Below are 15,459 nucleotides of genomic sequence, written 5' to 3' on the forward strand. Positions count from 1 at the left end.
TAAAGACAACTCCCCACTTCAGGTTTTTTTTTGGTATTATACTTCTGTGCAAATAAATACATCTAATTGAATATGGATGTATGAATGAAATGAAATCTTCGAAGTTGAAATTATCCTATTTTCCGAAATCCGATCGAGCTTAATCTCGACAGATAGACTCGTTGTTGATGACAATGTATTTTATCATCATGGTGGCATTCAGCACACGCACGCGGAAACGCGTGCATTTTTCCGAAATTAGATGACACTATATTTAATACATAAAAAACAGCTGTTAATACACGAAAAAAAGTCGGCACTTTCTAATTAGGGTTTGGATTAGGTGTTAGCAGTGTTGAGTACAGACCCTGTCGAGAAAGGTTTAATCCTCAGTCAAACCAAAAAAAAAGAGTTTAAAAAGACATTTAAAAAGTTCACAGCCGTTTAAGAGCCAGTCCCTGGGGAGGAAGGTTGAATCCTCAGTAAAAAAAAATTCTTTGAAATTATGGCTCAAGACCCAATTATGGCCCAAACAACTAGGTCTAAATTGAAAATAGATTTATTATAGTAAAAAAAGAAGTTATTTACGGGACGAATTTCATTCTTTTTTATGTGCCTGATGCATTCAACTTTGACCATTGGCGGTTCTCAATCATCTAAACTCTGTATTTCTCTTGAAATCGTCAGCCCTTAAAAAAATCTGCAAAGAAATCATTTTAAAGAAACCCTTAAACGTATTTTAACATCTGCAAGTCACTACGCATAATATGACTGATCGTTACAAATAAATAATATAATTTTTAAAATCTAAACCGACCTCAAGCACAAACCCGAGAACATGCTTTGGGTACAACTTAACATAATAGGTATCCACACAAATATAACTCTATCTAGTGCTTTGTCTTACAATCATTATCGACGGGACTTAATGATAGTGCATTTGAAACGTACCAAGATGAAAGAGGATAATTACTACTTACTTCATCCGCTAAATGGGATGAAAGCTCCCAAGCACCAAGAGTTTATTTGTTACTGGAGCTTTGATGGGTGAATTTACAAAGTACAATGTACGTCAGAAGAATACCACAATATTCAGTTTGCAACGTTTAATTATCTATTATATAATTAAACACACATTTCTCGGAATCTCATTTTTTATAACAAATTAATAAAAGCAATAATTACTCGCCTGAAATATCCATACAAATTAAAAATATCTCCGGAGTAAAAATAAATGTTGCCGACGGGAATTGAACCCGCACTTTCTGATTTGCCGGGCAGGTGCTCTGAACCACTAAGCTATGTCGGTTTATTCCCAACTCTCAAAATAATTCAATATATACTTGTATTTCATTCAAATAATTATTTATTCAGCAAACATGCTCTGGGTTCAATTCCCGTCGGCGACATTTATTCTGCTAATATTTTCAATTTGAGTAATTATTGCTCATAATAATTTTTTATCCTTTGTGCCAAGCATAAAAAACCTTATCTTACAATCATTAGTTTATCATAAAAATAATATCCATATTTTATACTCAGATTTTTAATACTCTCAAGGTCACATTCGAATATAGTAATTTAAATCCTTATTTCAAAGATAGTCCATAGAAAATATTGTCTTTCGCCACTTTTATATAAATTGGCTTTTATTTCTGAAAATAGGAAATTTGTCTCACTGTAGATACAATGTACAAAAAAGCTGTCGTTATGGTTGTAGATTAATTACTTAGTCTAATACAAAACTAACTACATCGATTAAACAATTTAAAGTTAAGTTTTTAGATTCTCACGGCCAAATTGCATTTTTATTGTTTGTTTTTGGGGTGTTATGCCGTGTTGCGCTAACTCCTTCTTTAACTCTTCGGATCTACCGGATCTGCCCTGATGATGGACACTGCAACGCTGTCCGAAACGTCGGCTAAAGAAGGAGTTAGCGCAACACGGCATAACACCCCAAAAACAAACAATAAAAACAATTTAAAGTTGGTAATTACACATGTCCACATCTGATTAAGATGGAAAGAAAGAAAGAAAACATACTTGAAATATCCTTTTATAAATGAGCTGTAAGCAAACTGGCCGTGAAAATAACCACCAACAGACAAGTCTGTTTCAATGTCAATTTTTTAATGTGTTATATTTGTACATAATATAGAAAGTAAACTTCCTTTTAATGGCATAATGCTTACCGACCAGTGCTACAACATTTCTGAGATCTATTCCATTGACTTAATCTCGTTCCCCAACGAGAATATTTTTGTATAATTGCATATTATTCTGAAAGTTAACTCACTTTTAATGGCATTATGCTTCCCAACAAGTGCAACATCCTTCCCGAGATCTATTCCATTGACTTTATCATGTTCCCCAACGAGAATATTTCTGTATAATTGCATATTATTCTGAAAGTTAACTTACTTTTAATGGCATTATGCTTCCCAACTAGTGCAACATCCTTCCCGAGATCTATTCCATTGACGTTATCTTGTTCCCCAACGAGAATATTTCTGTATAATTGCATATTATTCTGAAAGTTAACTTACTTTTAATGGCATTATGCTTCCCAACCAGTGCAACATCCTTCCCGAGATCTATTCCATTGACGTAATCTTGTTCCCCAACGAGAATATTTCTGTATAATTGCATATTATTCTGAAAGTTAACTTACTTTTAATGGCATTATGCTTACCAACCAGTGCATCATCCTTCCCGAGATCTATTCCATTGACGTTATCTTGTTCCCCAACGAGAATATTTCTGTATAATTGCATATTATTCTGAAAGTTAACTTACTTTTAATGGCATTATGCTTCCCGACCAGTGCAACATCCTTCCCGAAATCTATTCCATTAACTTTATCAGCATCTAGCTCCCCAACGAGAATATTTTTGAAAATCAGATCGGAGGAAACAATCTGTTCCGTAGTCTTAGTCAGGTACCTATCTACTGCCTTCCCCTGCAGAGACTCTGCCTTCAGACTATCGACGTCGAGATCAGATAAGAAACGGAGATTTCCTGAAACAAAAAATAAGTTTGTGCGAACTAATGAACCAAAACGCCATTAGGGATTTGGTAAAAAAGTACAACCCTGTCCGGTCACATACTTCTTGCTACTTACATCCCCATTTGCACATACTTTTTCAATTTTTCATCTTAGAGGGAAGTCTTCACATTTTATCTAATTCACTTGCGTGATAAATATTACAGATTTTTGGATTCCCTTCCAATCTCCTCATTCTTAAATCGGTCACTGATAGTTTGACCAATACAATATTTTTAGTCATGAACGTGAATACTCACACGCCCAATAAAAGATAAGACAAAATTAATCATTTCACGAATAAACATGTTAAAATAAGTCTGGAAGAATAGATATCGATGGATTTATTTGATACCAATTATATGTTTTACGCTAATATTAACACGGGGCCTGAATATCATTCATTATAATATCCACTTTTTGAATAAAGATATGTTTTTAAATATATAAAAAAACACATTCCTATAATAATATTTTTCGTGAACCACTGATTTATTGAATTCCTCGATTGGTTTTTGAAAAATTTTGTCAGCGTCAGAACAAAATTAAAAAAATAAATCAAAAAAATTAAGTTTCACGATCTAACCACATTAATCTTGAGACCTGTAAAGGCCATACAAAGCAATCCCAAATCTTTATTAACCTTGTTTTGCGGGCAACCCAATCTATCCAAATTCCATTCACCGGTTTATATTGTATTTACATTCAAACCAATCTACCTGAATAACTATCTTTCTCCTACCATAAACAGTCAATCCCATTTATTGAAGCAATTACCCTTTTCATTGTCGTTGAGAAATTTTGATGCTTAGTATCTATAATATTGGCACGCTGGTACCATCGGTACTTTAGAAAATTTATTCGGCTCGATCAATTTAAATGTATTGTCCGGTTATAACTACTATTATTACCTTTAACTTCGGAATGGATTCCTCGTTGGAACGTGGAATCCATTAATTCAGCAACATCGAATCCATTGATTTTCTTCGCAGTGAGATTTACAATGGTAACATTACTTATGGCTTTTAGATTCTTTGTTGGAGTTTCAAAATTTATTGCTCGTTCTATCCACGGGGTGAGTTTTTCCTAAAAATAAAACCCAAGGTCAAATAACAATGGTATAAAAGGTGTAGTATTCATATTGTGACCAAACTGCTTCCTGTTTTCTCTACGAATATGAACATTTTATGAAACAGACTAGAAAATAATATATTTTATCTGCTTATTAAGTTTTTGATACGAATGTTTATCGTTTTACAATATTTATTTTATTTATTAATATATTAGATAATCAAAAATTAATTTACAAAATAATCAATCTTTGATTGTCCAACTGTGAAGGTTTTCCGTTTCAGGACAATCAAATTGATAGGTTTAGTTCACATGGTGTAGAAACAATAAATTCATATTATTGGAGAAATTAGTTTTTACATAACATTAAATTCATAACATCGTGGAAATTACTTCCATATTTACAATAAGAGAGATAAATTAAGTAAGCATTCTAATTATTTGTAAGAATTATTATTTTAACTGATTTAAGACGTGTTTATAGCCAATATTATTGGAGTTTGTGAAGTCTGTTGGGAATTTTAGGTCTGGAGTTTGTTAATATTTGTTGACTATCTGTAAGTTAGCATATTACATCGCAAGGTAGGTACAAGAGGGCTATGCTATCAAATCTTTTCATTCAATATTAATTTAATCTAATTCTACATTATTTGCACTATAGAAACTTATGTACTTGTATCTCTTGTTTACTTACTTACTTACTCTCTAATGTCATTTCACAATCAAATTCCACATATATTTGTAATTCTTTTTTAAAAATATTTCTAAGATTTTAACTGTGACATGTTATCATTGTTTATGGTATATTTATACCGTTGATATTAAATAAATAAATATGTTCGCTCTCGACTCTCCCTAAGTTCAGAAACCAATTGATAACTGATTTACGCAGAATGCGTGCATTTTTCAATTTCCATTTATCGAGCATGAGACATTCCCAAGTGTAATTTGAATGTACACTATTGAGCCTAATGACCCTGACTACTCATATAAATATTAATTTTCTGCCAATTTAAGTAACTCATTTTTATTGGATGGTGTTTCATCAGATAATTAAAGTGATTTTTACCATTGATAGTTTGACATAAACATGTTTGAACATTATTCATGTTTTTTTAAAGATATGTTTGTAAATTCCAACAGAAGTTTAGTACCAAAGCATAGATCTGCTGGCGCAGGGCGAATGTTTTCTTGTTTCATATCAATACAAACTAAAAAGAAATTCAAGACTTAAAAATAATTACATTTTATGGTGAAAATTTCGTTCTCTTCCAGACAGGTAAAATCGCAATAAATTATCAAATCCGATAGAATTAATCTGTTGGATAGCTGTATTGTGTCAATTCGTTCAATCGGAAGGCTGATTCGTTTAGCTGCGGCGGCATTGTCACTTTTACGTCTTTGTTTAAAGTTTGGAACAATACGATTTGAGCGGCACTTACCGCCCTACCGCCCCGCCGCCCCGCCGCCCCGAGCAGGGCGGGGGTGGGACAAATGGACAAACATTTCAACAAACAGGGCATTTAAGTTTAGACTCCCAGATTTTAGAACAGTTCAGCAATGAATTTATCATTTGCGTATATTTGTTTATCAATAATATTTTCTGTATGGCTTTGGTACTTCAAAAAAGTGCTTTATACTATTTAAACATAGAATTAAGAAGAACACTAGAAGTGCTTTCCATATAAAATTGAATGGAAACAAATGTGCCACTGACTTGTTACCTTTTGGTTCTAGACCAGTTAGCATGCGGTGTGTCTTTATTACACTTGCTTTAACGTGGACTGTAAGCACCGGCTTTTTTCACCAAAGACAACTCAATTCTGTCACAGTTTTCCAATTATGTTCTAAATCCTGTTTCTAAATTTCGCTAATAAACAATCAGTTAATGTTAATTAAATTTTAATCTCAAGTGACCTACCAGGTAAGTATTGTAATTTATATATCTCCATATATAGTTAGTAATAACATAGATTTTTGTAGAAATGTACTATATATTTGTATAGCGCCCTTGAAGTGATTTTGCACGAAAATGGCGCTTTACAAATCATCCAAATATATTATTATTTAAATTATATACCGCCATACCATTTAAATTTTGTAATCATGGTGAAACACAGTTTTCTATGGAAATACACGCCCATATAGGGGTTATATTTAGATTGCGAAACACTCCCTCAAGGCACTTCTTGTGTTGTTCGAAATGTTGAATTTTGTTTTTTTCATAAACATAGTCATTTCACAACAAAATGATTTTGATTCAATATATTAAAAATAATAAATGTGTTTGATTGTTTCTGAAGCAGCAAATACCCTGTCTGCCAGATCAAATCAAATGCAAGATATATAACTAACTCACACTCAGTATCAAACAAATTAAAACAAACAAAAAACTACATCAGATCCATTAGATCTTTGCTCAAGGAATTATAAGAAAAATAATTGAATATTATTTCGTCATCGTCATAGAAGTTACTGAAAAAAACCTACCCAAAACATGACGTTGAACTATAGAAGTCGCTGAAAACCCTCTATCCAAAATTTAGTTCGCCTCAGAAAAAGGTTTTCTAGTGAGAAGAACTAAGAAAACAATTAAATTTTTGGGTTTGTTTTCATAAATAATGATTTATTTTAATATGTTATTAAGAAGGTGTGAGACAAGAAAGGGATGGCAATGTAATTGTAAGAAAGCCTTATAAAATGTGCATATTAGTAAACAGGTAACACAAGTCTTATATCACAATTTACGCACGGTGAAATTATCTAGAAAATCACTTTTACCTTGCCTAATCTGTCAGTAACGAGGTTTACAGTAGCGAGTCTGTCAAAGGTTTTGGTTCCCAAGATGGTTTCCGGAAAGCCTCTCGTCACAATGCTGTCGGGGTTTATGCCGTTTACGGTTTTACCCGCTGATAGGTACAGGCTTCCGGTTGAGAGGGATGCGAAAACAGGAGCTGAAAATGAAATTAAAAATAAAAGAATTGGTTAATATCATTTACCAGTAGTATCTATATCTCCTTCTTCTAATATATTACAAAGACGAGTGTCGGTATGTTACGGAGTGGTCGGTAAGTTTTTTTTCGAGGTTGATGTAATCTTGCACACTCGACCTTAAAAACACGAGGAAGTCAAGTGTCTACACCAGATTTCAAAAAAACACCCCACCTCCCACCTCCTGTTCACTCCTTTGACCTGTTGAATGTGGGACGAAATTTCGGAAACGGCGCGAAAATTACCTCGATGTGTTCTGCTCAAATATCTTAATGAAAACTAAGTATTTGCTTTTTTTTCGATTGTTTTCTGTTTACCAGATAATGTAGCTAATTATTCATATATAGTTCATGATTATATCGTAAGACGTTTTCCCAGAATAGCTAACTTTATCTGAAAAATTAATAAAAAATTCCCGCGTTCGGGAAACAATTGTCAAAAAAATTATGTATATGAATATAAACGGATTTTATTATTTCTACACAAACCTGAATAAATAGCCTATATGAAAAAAAAACAAACCAAAAGTGTTTTCAAAGAAATAATGGCATTTACGTTGTTTTGAAAATGTAAAATATTTTAGGCTTTTCAAAAAAAAATGTCAAGCCAAGCGTGCACTTTAGAATTTTTTTGTGTCGTATTGTATAAAGTTATGAAAGCAATTCTTTCAGTTTTTGGTAGTTCATACTATTGTTGTTACTAATAATATTTTTTTATACTAGAAACCTGTAAATAAATAATGCTAAAAATATATTTATGCACTATGATGTAAATTTTCGCTGTCACTTTACTAACCTGGTTTTTGACACAATTATATTGCGAAATATTATAAAAATTACATCAAAATAAACTAGATAGAATTACCTTTCTAATGGAACCTCACACCTATTATTTCGATAATGAATTTATATCCAAAACAATGCTAATATATACAATATTTACCTCAGGCAGTTGACCAACTTCAATACATCGATATCCAAAATGGCCGCCATTTTTGTATACAGATATTTATCGAAATACAGAGTGGTGCAAAGAATCATGATTCAATGAGAATAAAAATAAATTTTAGTGATATTTTTTTTCATAATATTTATTTCAATTTTATATAACATAAAATGCATTTTTTCAATTTCAAGTAACTGGGTGGTTCAATAAAAATAAAAGTCGGAGATTTATGTTTCATCATATTTATTTCAATTTTATATTACATGAAATACATTTTTTTATTCAAGTGCTGTGGGGTTCAATAAAAAAATGTTTAGTAAAAAAAGTTTTTTTTCATCGTATTTATTTCAGTTCCTCTTATGTTATGTTCTCTTATGTTCCTCTTATGTGGCCGATTTGAAACCTGAAACAGTAAAAATTTATTGTTACACTAATGTCTTTCAATTCTGGAAAAGATGAAGCGTACAATCAACCTAATATAACTACTACTAATACAAAACATACCGTCATGGCGATCGATGCGGTGTCTTTGGTGGTTCTGCCCCCTGCATCATGTTGTATTGTGGTCTCCATTCTGCAAAGCGATAGAAGCAATCAGACATATACTTGTATTTATATAATTTTTAAAAAGATATTTATAATTGCATACTGTTTTTTTTATCATATATAAAAAAAAATCTTATAATTTTTTTTAGCACATCCTGTACACCTGATCTAATTTTGTGATATTTATTACGATTTTTCATAAAACAATAAATAACAAAAAAAATATTTCCGTAAATAAAACATTAGTTTTACATTTTCTAGTACACCCTGCTGTGGTGGATTCTTTTGTATGGAGATTGCAATATTCACATATCACTACAGGTGGCGACACTAGTCATTTTTCAAAGCTTTCGTAAAATTCCGTAAACACATACATTCAAACAAATTGGAAATCTTGATTGTATTGGTGTCAATTGCTGAGATGCAAAACTTATTTTTTTATAATATTTTAACTAAATATTGACTAAACAATGATTTTGAAACACAATGCCAATAGTTTTACCTACATAATGACATATGAATCTCTACAAATAATATAATATTACGATGTCAATAATGATAAACAAAAACGAACTTTTTATAAGCAAGTTTTTTTTGACATTTTCGGCCAGTAATTCATTTTTCATAAAATAAACACTAAATATTGACAAAACAAAAGCTTTTATATATTCTCTCAAATGGTTTTTCTACACAATAACATGTAAATCATTCCAAATAATGTAATATATGACATAAATAACTTGATTCAAACACAATAAATTTTCAGAGCGAAAACACTTCCAGTTTTTGACAGGAATTTTACGTATTTGTCTTTTGCAAAAATGAATTATATTTATGAAAAACACATGACTTGTTCAATGAACTATGCATAAAATCATGTTTACTTACGTTTCTTTGGGAAATTCGTCGTATAATACAGTCTTTACTGTAGCAGTCCGTCCACCAGCGAACGTTGAAAAAGATGCACAAAAAAGATGACAACGGCTTTTCATAGAGAAGTCAATTTGAAAGCTACCAAAGAGGCTACACTAATAAAATAAAAGGTATCTTCTAGACTGATATTAGCGCAAGCGATTTTGACCTTGTTCTTCATACAGTTTCTCTATAGATAAGGGTTAAAATAGCACTTAAAAAAAAAAACCAAGCAAAAATATTTCTCGGATGCCGGCGTCCGACTCACAGTCGAGAGGTTGAAAGCAGAGTTTTGATACTTCTTGATGAAATTTGACACACTTGACGGTCAAAATAAGATGAAAATTACTGTCTACATGTAATGTAGAAAAACTCTTTGTGAAGTTCGGGAAAGGTCAGAGGCTAGTTTATAAAATGAATGGATTTATTGATTTCTCAAATACATATTACCAATTAATATGTTTTTTTTGTAATTGTTCCAAAGCTTTCGTATGTTGTGAGGCTAAAGGTATTGATATGGAGATGCGAACGAGGATGGTGGGGAATTACATATTTATTCAGATATGGTCACCAAACTTGGCAGTAGCCATCTCGGTGGCGGTGTTTGCTAGTGAGGTGAGGTTAAGTCTGATAAGAAGTGGTAAACTGGATTTACAGAAATTGCCACCTATTGAGCCCACAAGAGGCCAGAACGCTTTGCTGCCATGCGGACAGGTAGCTAGCTTTTTGCTGATCTGCAGGTCGTGCTCGAATTTGAATCTATTTTTCATTCTCTTGCTTTCCTTTGCCATTTTGTTATATGCTGATCTTTTTTCCGGCATTCGAGATGTGTTGTAGGCTCGGTAAGCTACGTTTTTTCGGCGTACTGCTTTGGAGCATTGTCGACTGAATTAAAGTGGTTTCTTTAACAGAGGATTGTATGAAACTGTCCATCGCGGATGTGATGACTTCACCAATTTTCTGGGCACATCTGGAAGTATCCGAAGTCTGAAAACAGTCAGCTGACCGCCGACCGAACCAATATTCTGATCTGCAGTGGCACACTTTTTTCTTCAGTCTCTCGTTTGGTGTTAACGTGTCTGGCCTGAAGTTAACGGCAATTGATGGCGGTGGTCGGACGATCCCAAAGGTGCTGTGACCTCGATCCTGTATCCGTGAGGCAAAATGGTTAAAAATAGGTGAGTTTGGACATCGGGAACCCTTGTAGGCTCCTGAAACATTTGTTCCAATCCGTGGCAAAGGGCAAAGGTTTTTGCCTGTCGTACAGTGGAGTCGTTGATCCTGAAAACTTCATCCATGGTTCGTTAGGAACATTAAAGTCCCCTAGAACAATAAACACGGCTGAAGGGTAGCGGTGCAAGAGATCATCAACACTTTCGCTCAAATTTTTGAATAGCTCGGATGTATGGATATAAAAGCCCCATGGAGATAAAAAAAGTAAATAAAGAAAAAATAAAGTTATGATAATAATAATAATATCCAAGTACCTATCAACAATTTTGAAATAAGTACTTAACCTCGAGTGCCCTTTGCGCTTCACTCTTCACTTAAATTCAAATAGGTACACCATTCTTATTTGGTTTTACGCTCTATAAGTTCTACTTAAACTGTCTTATTTTAATTAATATTAATTCAAACAGATACATAATTATATAAAAAGCCTTCAGATGAGTGATCCTAAAAATAAATTATCTAACAAGAGGCACAAGAGAGGTTAATACTGCTGTTTACAGTAGTTACATGTGGTTGGTACGTAAATAGGAAAGCATTAATATAAACGTTTCTCCCGCTTAATGTTAAAAAACACAGAAACAAAACAAAGGACGAAATAATAATTGGTGATAACAACAAGATTATATCTATAACAGTATTCCCCTCTTTGATTCGTTGTGGTAGAGAAGACATTTTCTGACAATCTGAGCTTGTCTTTATGAACATAATGTTACTCTCTCTGTAATATTTTATACACATGTACTGTCACGTTTTTGGATGGAACAGAAATCTTAACCATTAAACATGAAATAGAAATCTAATTTAAAAATCATCAAAAACTCTCGAACGATGCTCGGGCTGAATTTATGCAGCCTTTAATTATTTTTTGTATCTCCAAACGTCATTCCAGTCATACTACATTTAGTTGAACAACTTAGTTAGTTGAACTGTTTTTTAGAACTGAAAAAATAAGACATCAAATTTTCAATACGACAAAAAATGGTGTTGAATATCGGAAGAAGCCGAGTAATAATCACTAGTTAAAATTATGTTTTCGTTTATAGGATGAATTTTTTATTTCATCTACGCTAATAATGGTGAAAGTTGACTATCATTTCATATCGCCTATGTTTTGTTTTAGTAAACGTATAGTATAACGGTTTAGCAAAGGGACGTAAATTTAATATGAATTACATTTTGACTTCAATGTATTCTGTCAAATGTGCCCACGGAGAAAATTTCAGGCACAAAACCGAGCTTTTATTTGGTCTCCAGGAAAGCTAAAGGGCACTTGTGAATAAATTGTTTTTTGAGAAAAACTCTCTTTAATATTTGCGGAAAGCATTTTTTATTAATTTAATCATTTTGTTAGCCCTAAAACTAATGAAATAAAAATAATGCAGATACCAATAGTTCATCGGTTGTTTTATAATTTTAATAAACCTACCCTAGAGATTTTTATCCAATTTAATGGGAAGAGATTTAATCGTTTCTGTTTATTTGTCTTTGCAAAATAACCAACACTTGAAAGATTCCTTGTCGGTAGGGAAGTGAAGTTTTATTACAAAATAGGTTTATTATCATTTGTACCCATAAATTTTATAAATTATTTTCCGCTGAAGAGGTAAATTCCAAGAATTATGATTTACGTATACCGATGATTTTTAGGAACAAAAACAGGTCTTCTGTTCGAGAAAGTATTTTGAAAAATGAAAATCTTCTATCAATTTCACCCGAAGAAAGATGAAATTATCCTTACTTAGGGCTCTAAGCGTTGTCGGTTCATATCTTCTGTGGTTCGTACTGATATCATTATCTGTCTGACAGTTCAATTTTTTACAGTACATAATCTAAATTTCGAATAAAATTGATCGAAAAGCAAGATTATATCGAGTTCGGTGCTTTTGTTCGAAATTTTTCCACGCACTGAACTGAATATTGAACTAAGCTCATGGTTTATTCATGTGCAATTTACTATATATAGCAATAATTATTCATCACGTTTCGAAACGTCCTTTTCATTGTTATTAATGATTAAGTACTTTCGAGGAACTGATCCTTTTTTGTCTGGCGTTTATTTCGCATTTATAAAATTTCAATGTCAGACAATGATTCTGTGTATAAGAACTGTTTTAATGAATTCATGAACCTTGTTTCAAAGGTAATACTGCGCGCACTTGAAATAATACCTTACTCTTTGTACCATTTAATACACTTTAGTAGTAAACTAATTATCGTCTTATTGAATATAGCCCCAAATAATCCTCCGAAATTCTACTACAGTTCTACTCATCTTCTACCGAGGCTCCGAGGCTATGCTATTATTATTATAATTTTTAAATTTTATTTATGAATCATAGATATACATGATAAACCAACTAAGTTCCTAAATCTAAATCCATAAAAGACCTATCGATATTTGGTCGATGTTTAATATATTACAATGCAAATTAAAAGTAAATTCGAAATAAATAATACAACAAATCAACAATAAGAACAGAAAAAATATTAAAACAAAGCATCACAAATTTTTGCATCAACAGATTCAGCTAGTTTGATTTTATATCTATAAGATTTATAAATATATTTAATGTTTTATTTATAATATTTTTTTATTTTTAAAAGCACCAGTTTTTTTTTTTTTTTTTTTAAAGAAGAAAGACGAACATTCCCGGGTTACGAATAACCTAAAACTATTTGAAAATCTCCTACTACCACCACAGTAAGCTGAAAATGTTGCTTGTATTGTGATGGAGGACTTAGCTAGACGAGGAATTGAACACACTACACATGAGTGGGACCCAAGCGCGATGTTAACTCGGCTACGAGGAGTTTAGAAGAGTAACATTGAAAAAAAAAACAAAAGCGGTGAAAACTATTTTGATGGATTATCATAATTAACATACATTATTATTCTCTGTAAATTGATCTCTACAGTGTTTTACAGATACGTCCCATTAATGAATTAATCATTCGACCTGGTGGGGCTTATATTAGCTGTATTTGATTAGATTATATTATATCTATTTCTATTTTATATATAATCTTATCCTCATTCCTAGTCAAGCGAAAGAGCTCATCTCATTTATATAATATCCAGATTCCAGATTGTTTTAAGCCACGAAAATCTCCTACATTCTTCCCTTATTCAGCCTTGCACTACTTCTTTCTTGACCGATTTTATTCCACTTGTTGATCCACTTGTTGTACCACATTCGTCCGTTTTTCTTTTCTTAAGGCTAAGGCCAAAACAGCGTAATTTTGCAAGTTGTGAGTCGTGTAATTTACGCTGGTTTCAGTTTCATATTAAAGTCCGGTTTATGCCACATGGGCGACGTAAAATGAGTTTTCTGCCGACTCACTCGTGTTATTACGCGACTCAAAAAATGCAACTCAAATTACGCTCGTTTGACCTCAGCCTTGTAGAGCTTTTTATGTTTTTAGAAATCTCGAGCAGTAAAATTTTAAAACCTTCGATATTATTAATTTTGTGATCTAATAGGTATCACACAACACACAAAAAGTGCGTTGCATTGTTCTATGACCAAATGGTAATGAATAATAATTACGCATTGAATATTAAAAAAACGACTTTTTTATGTATCTATCTATCTTCCGTTGTGGACAACTTTATAAATGAGGTCTCGAATTCCTTGCCAAACCCAAGGGAAAAAATACAGGAATTGGCCTTTTTATTTTATTTTATTTTTAAAAACATTATTTTCAGGCTGATATAATACTATAGATAAGAAAGAGGGAAGACGGAGATTGTGATATATTCGGATGAAGACAGTATAATAAGTATAATAAGCCATTTGAAATACTTGCTGCAACGCTACGATTTTTAATGTTGATCTTAATTTATTGATAGAAGATGAATGGAGAATATCCACTCTGTAACTTATGTTTAATGTTTAATCTCATATGCTATCATAGAATTAATTTGATACTATGGGTAGGTCAAATAAGCAGCGGAAATTGTAAAGAAAATCAATGATAAATACAAAAAATATTATTTCATTCTTGATAACTGTAGCTAAACATTTAATCATTCGCAATATTATTTTTTTTAAATTCCAATAAGTAATGACTCACCACTTTGAATAAATTTATTGTAATGCGGTGCAGTTAGACGTCTTGCTGTAATATTCCTACCCTCTGCAATTCCGTCTGGCAGGTACTGCATATCGGAGTTTGATATAAAACTACGGGAATCAAAGGGGTTTCCATTGATGCTGGCTAAATTGAGATGGGTGGCAATTGCCTTTTCCACAACCAAATCACCGGAAACAACTATCCTGTTCGTGAACTGAAAAAAAATATTTCAAATATTATTCTTTTAATTGTGAACAGCCCACGAGAGTCCAAATTACTCCCAATTTTCCGAATGGACTATAAAAAACGGACAAAACAGATTATAAGGAGACATATAAGGAAACAGATTTCAGGACCCGCGCTTTCCAATTGCCCAATGTTATAATTAGTAGTTCTGTGAATAGTAGACATCCTAAAGTAATATGTTTCTAATTACAAACATTTCCTCTGATATTATATGATTTGTTAGTCGGTACTTATTAAAGTACCTACCTACTTAATTACTAACCATATTTATTTAATTTCAAATAAGGAACTATACAATTTGTCCAAAGAGATGTCACCATCTCAATGACTTTTTTTTCAAACTTTTTTCGGGCAGATTTTTTTTTTTTTTTTTATAGTGAATACCTCACAAGAGTCCCAACTGCTCCCGTCTGGAGCCA

General features: G+C 32.3%; 1 protein-coding gene and 1 long non-coding RNA gene across 2 annotated transcripts in view; both read right to left on the reverse strand.

The window, feature by feature from the left end:
• Positions 1-15,459, reverse strand: part of fs(1)M3 (female sterile (1) M3) — a 111,680-nt gene that overhangs the window by 39,600 nt on the left and 56,621 nt on the right. Inside the window, exons 11-14 of the mRNA XM_089642217.1 lie at positions 14,795-15,008; positions 6,875-7,047; positions 3,934-4,108; positions 2,776-2,997 (exon numbers count right to left, since the gene is read on the reverse strand). Of these exons, the coding sequence (XP_089498343.1) occupies positions 2,776-2,997; positions 3,934-4,108; positions 6,875-7,047; positions 14,795-15,008 (784 nt within the window). The remainder of the gene's footprint in view (positions 1-2,775; positions 2,998-3,933; positions 4,109-6,874; positions 7,048-14,794; positions 15,009-15,459) is intronic.
• LOC149415453 (uncharacterized) lies at positions 8,082-9,695 on the reverse strand. Its single transcript, XR_016303783.1, has 3 exons — positions 9,464-9,695; positions 8,534-8,603; positions 8,082-8,432 (listed from the first exon to the last, which is right to left on the reverse strand). It is a non-coding gene; the product is annotated as an uncharacterized LOC149415453 (long non-coding RNA).

The sequence above is a fragment of the Hesperophylax consimilis genome, chromosome 18 (assembly GCF_061612785.1).
Source record: "Hesperophylax consimilis isolate HC1 chromosome 18, BYU_Hcon_1.0, whole genome shotgun sequence".
Lineage (NCBI taxonomy): Eukaryota > Metazoa > Arthropoda > Insecta > Trichoptera > Limnephilidae > Hesperophylax > Hesperophylax consimilis.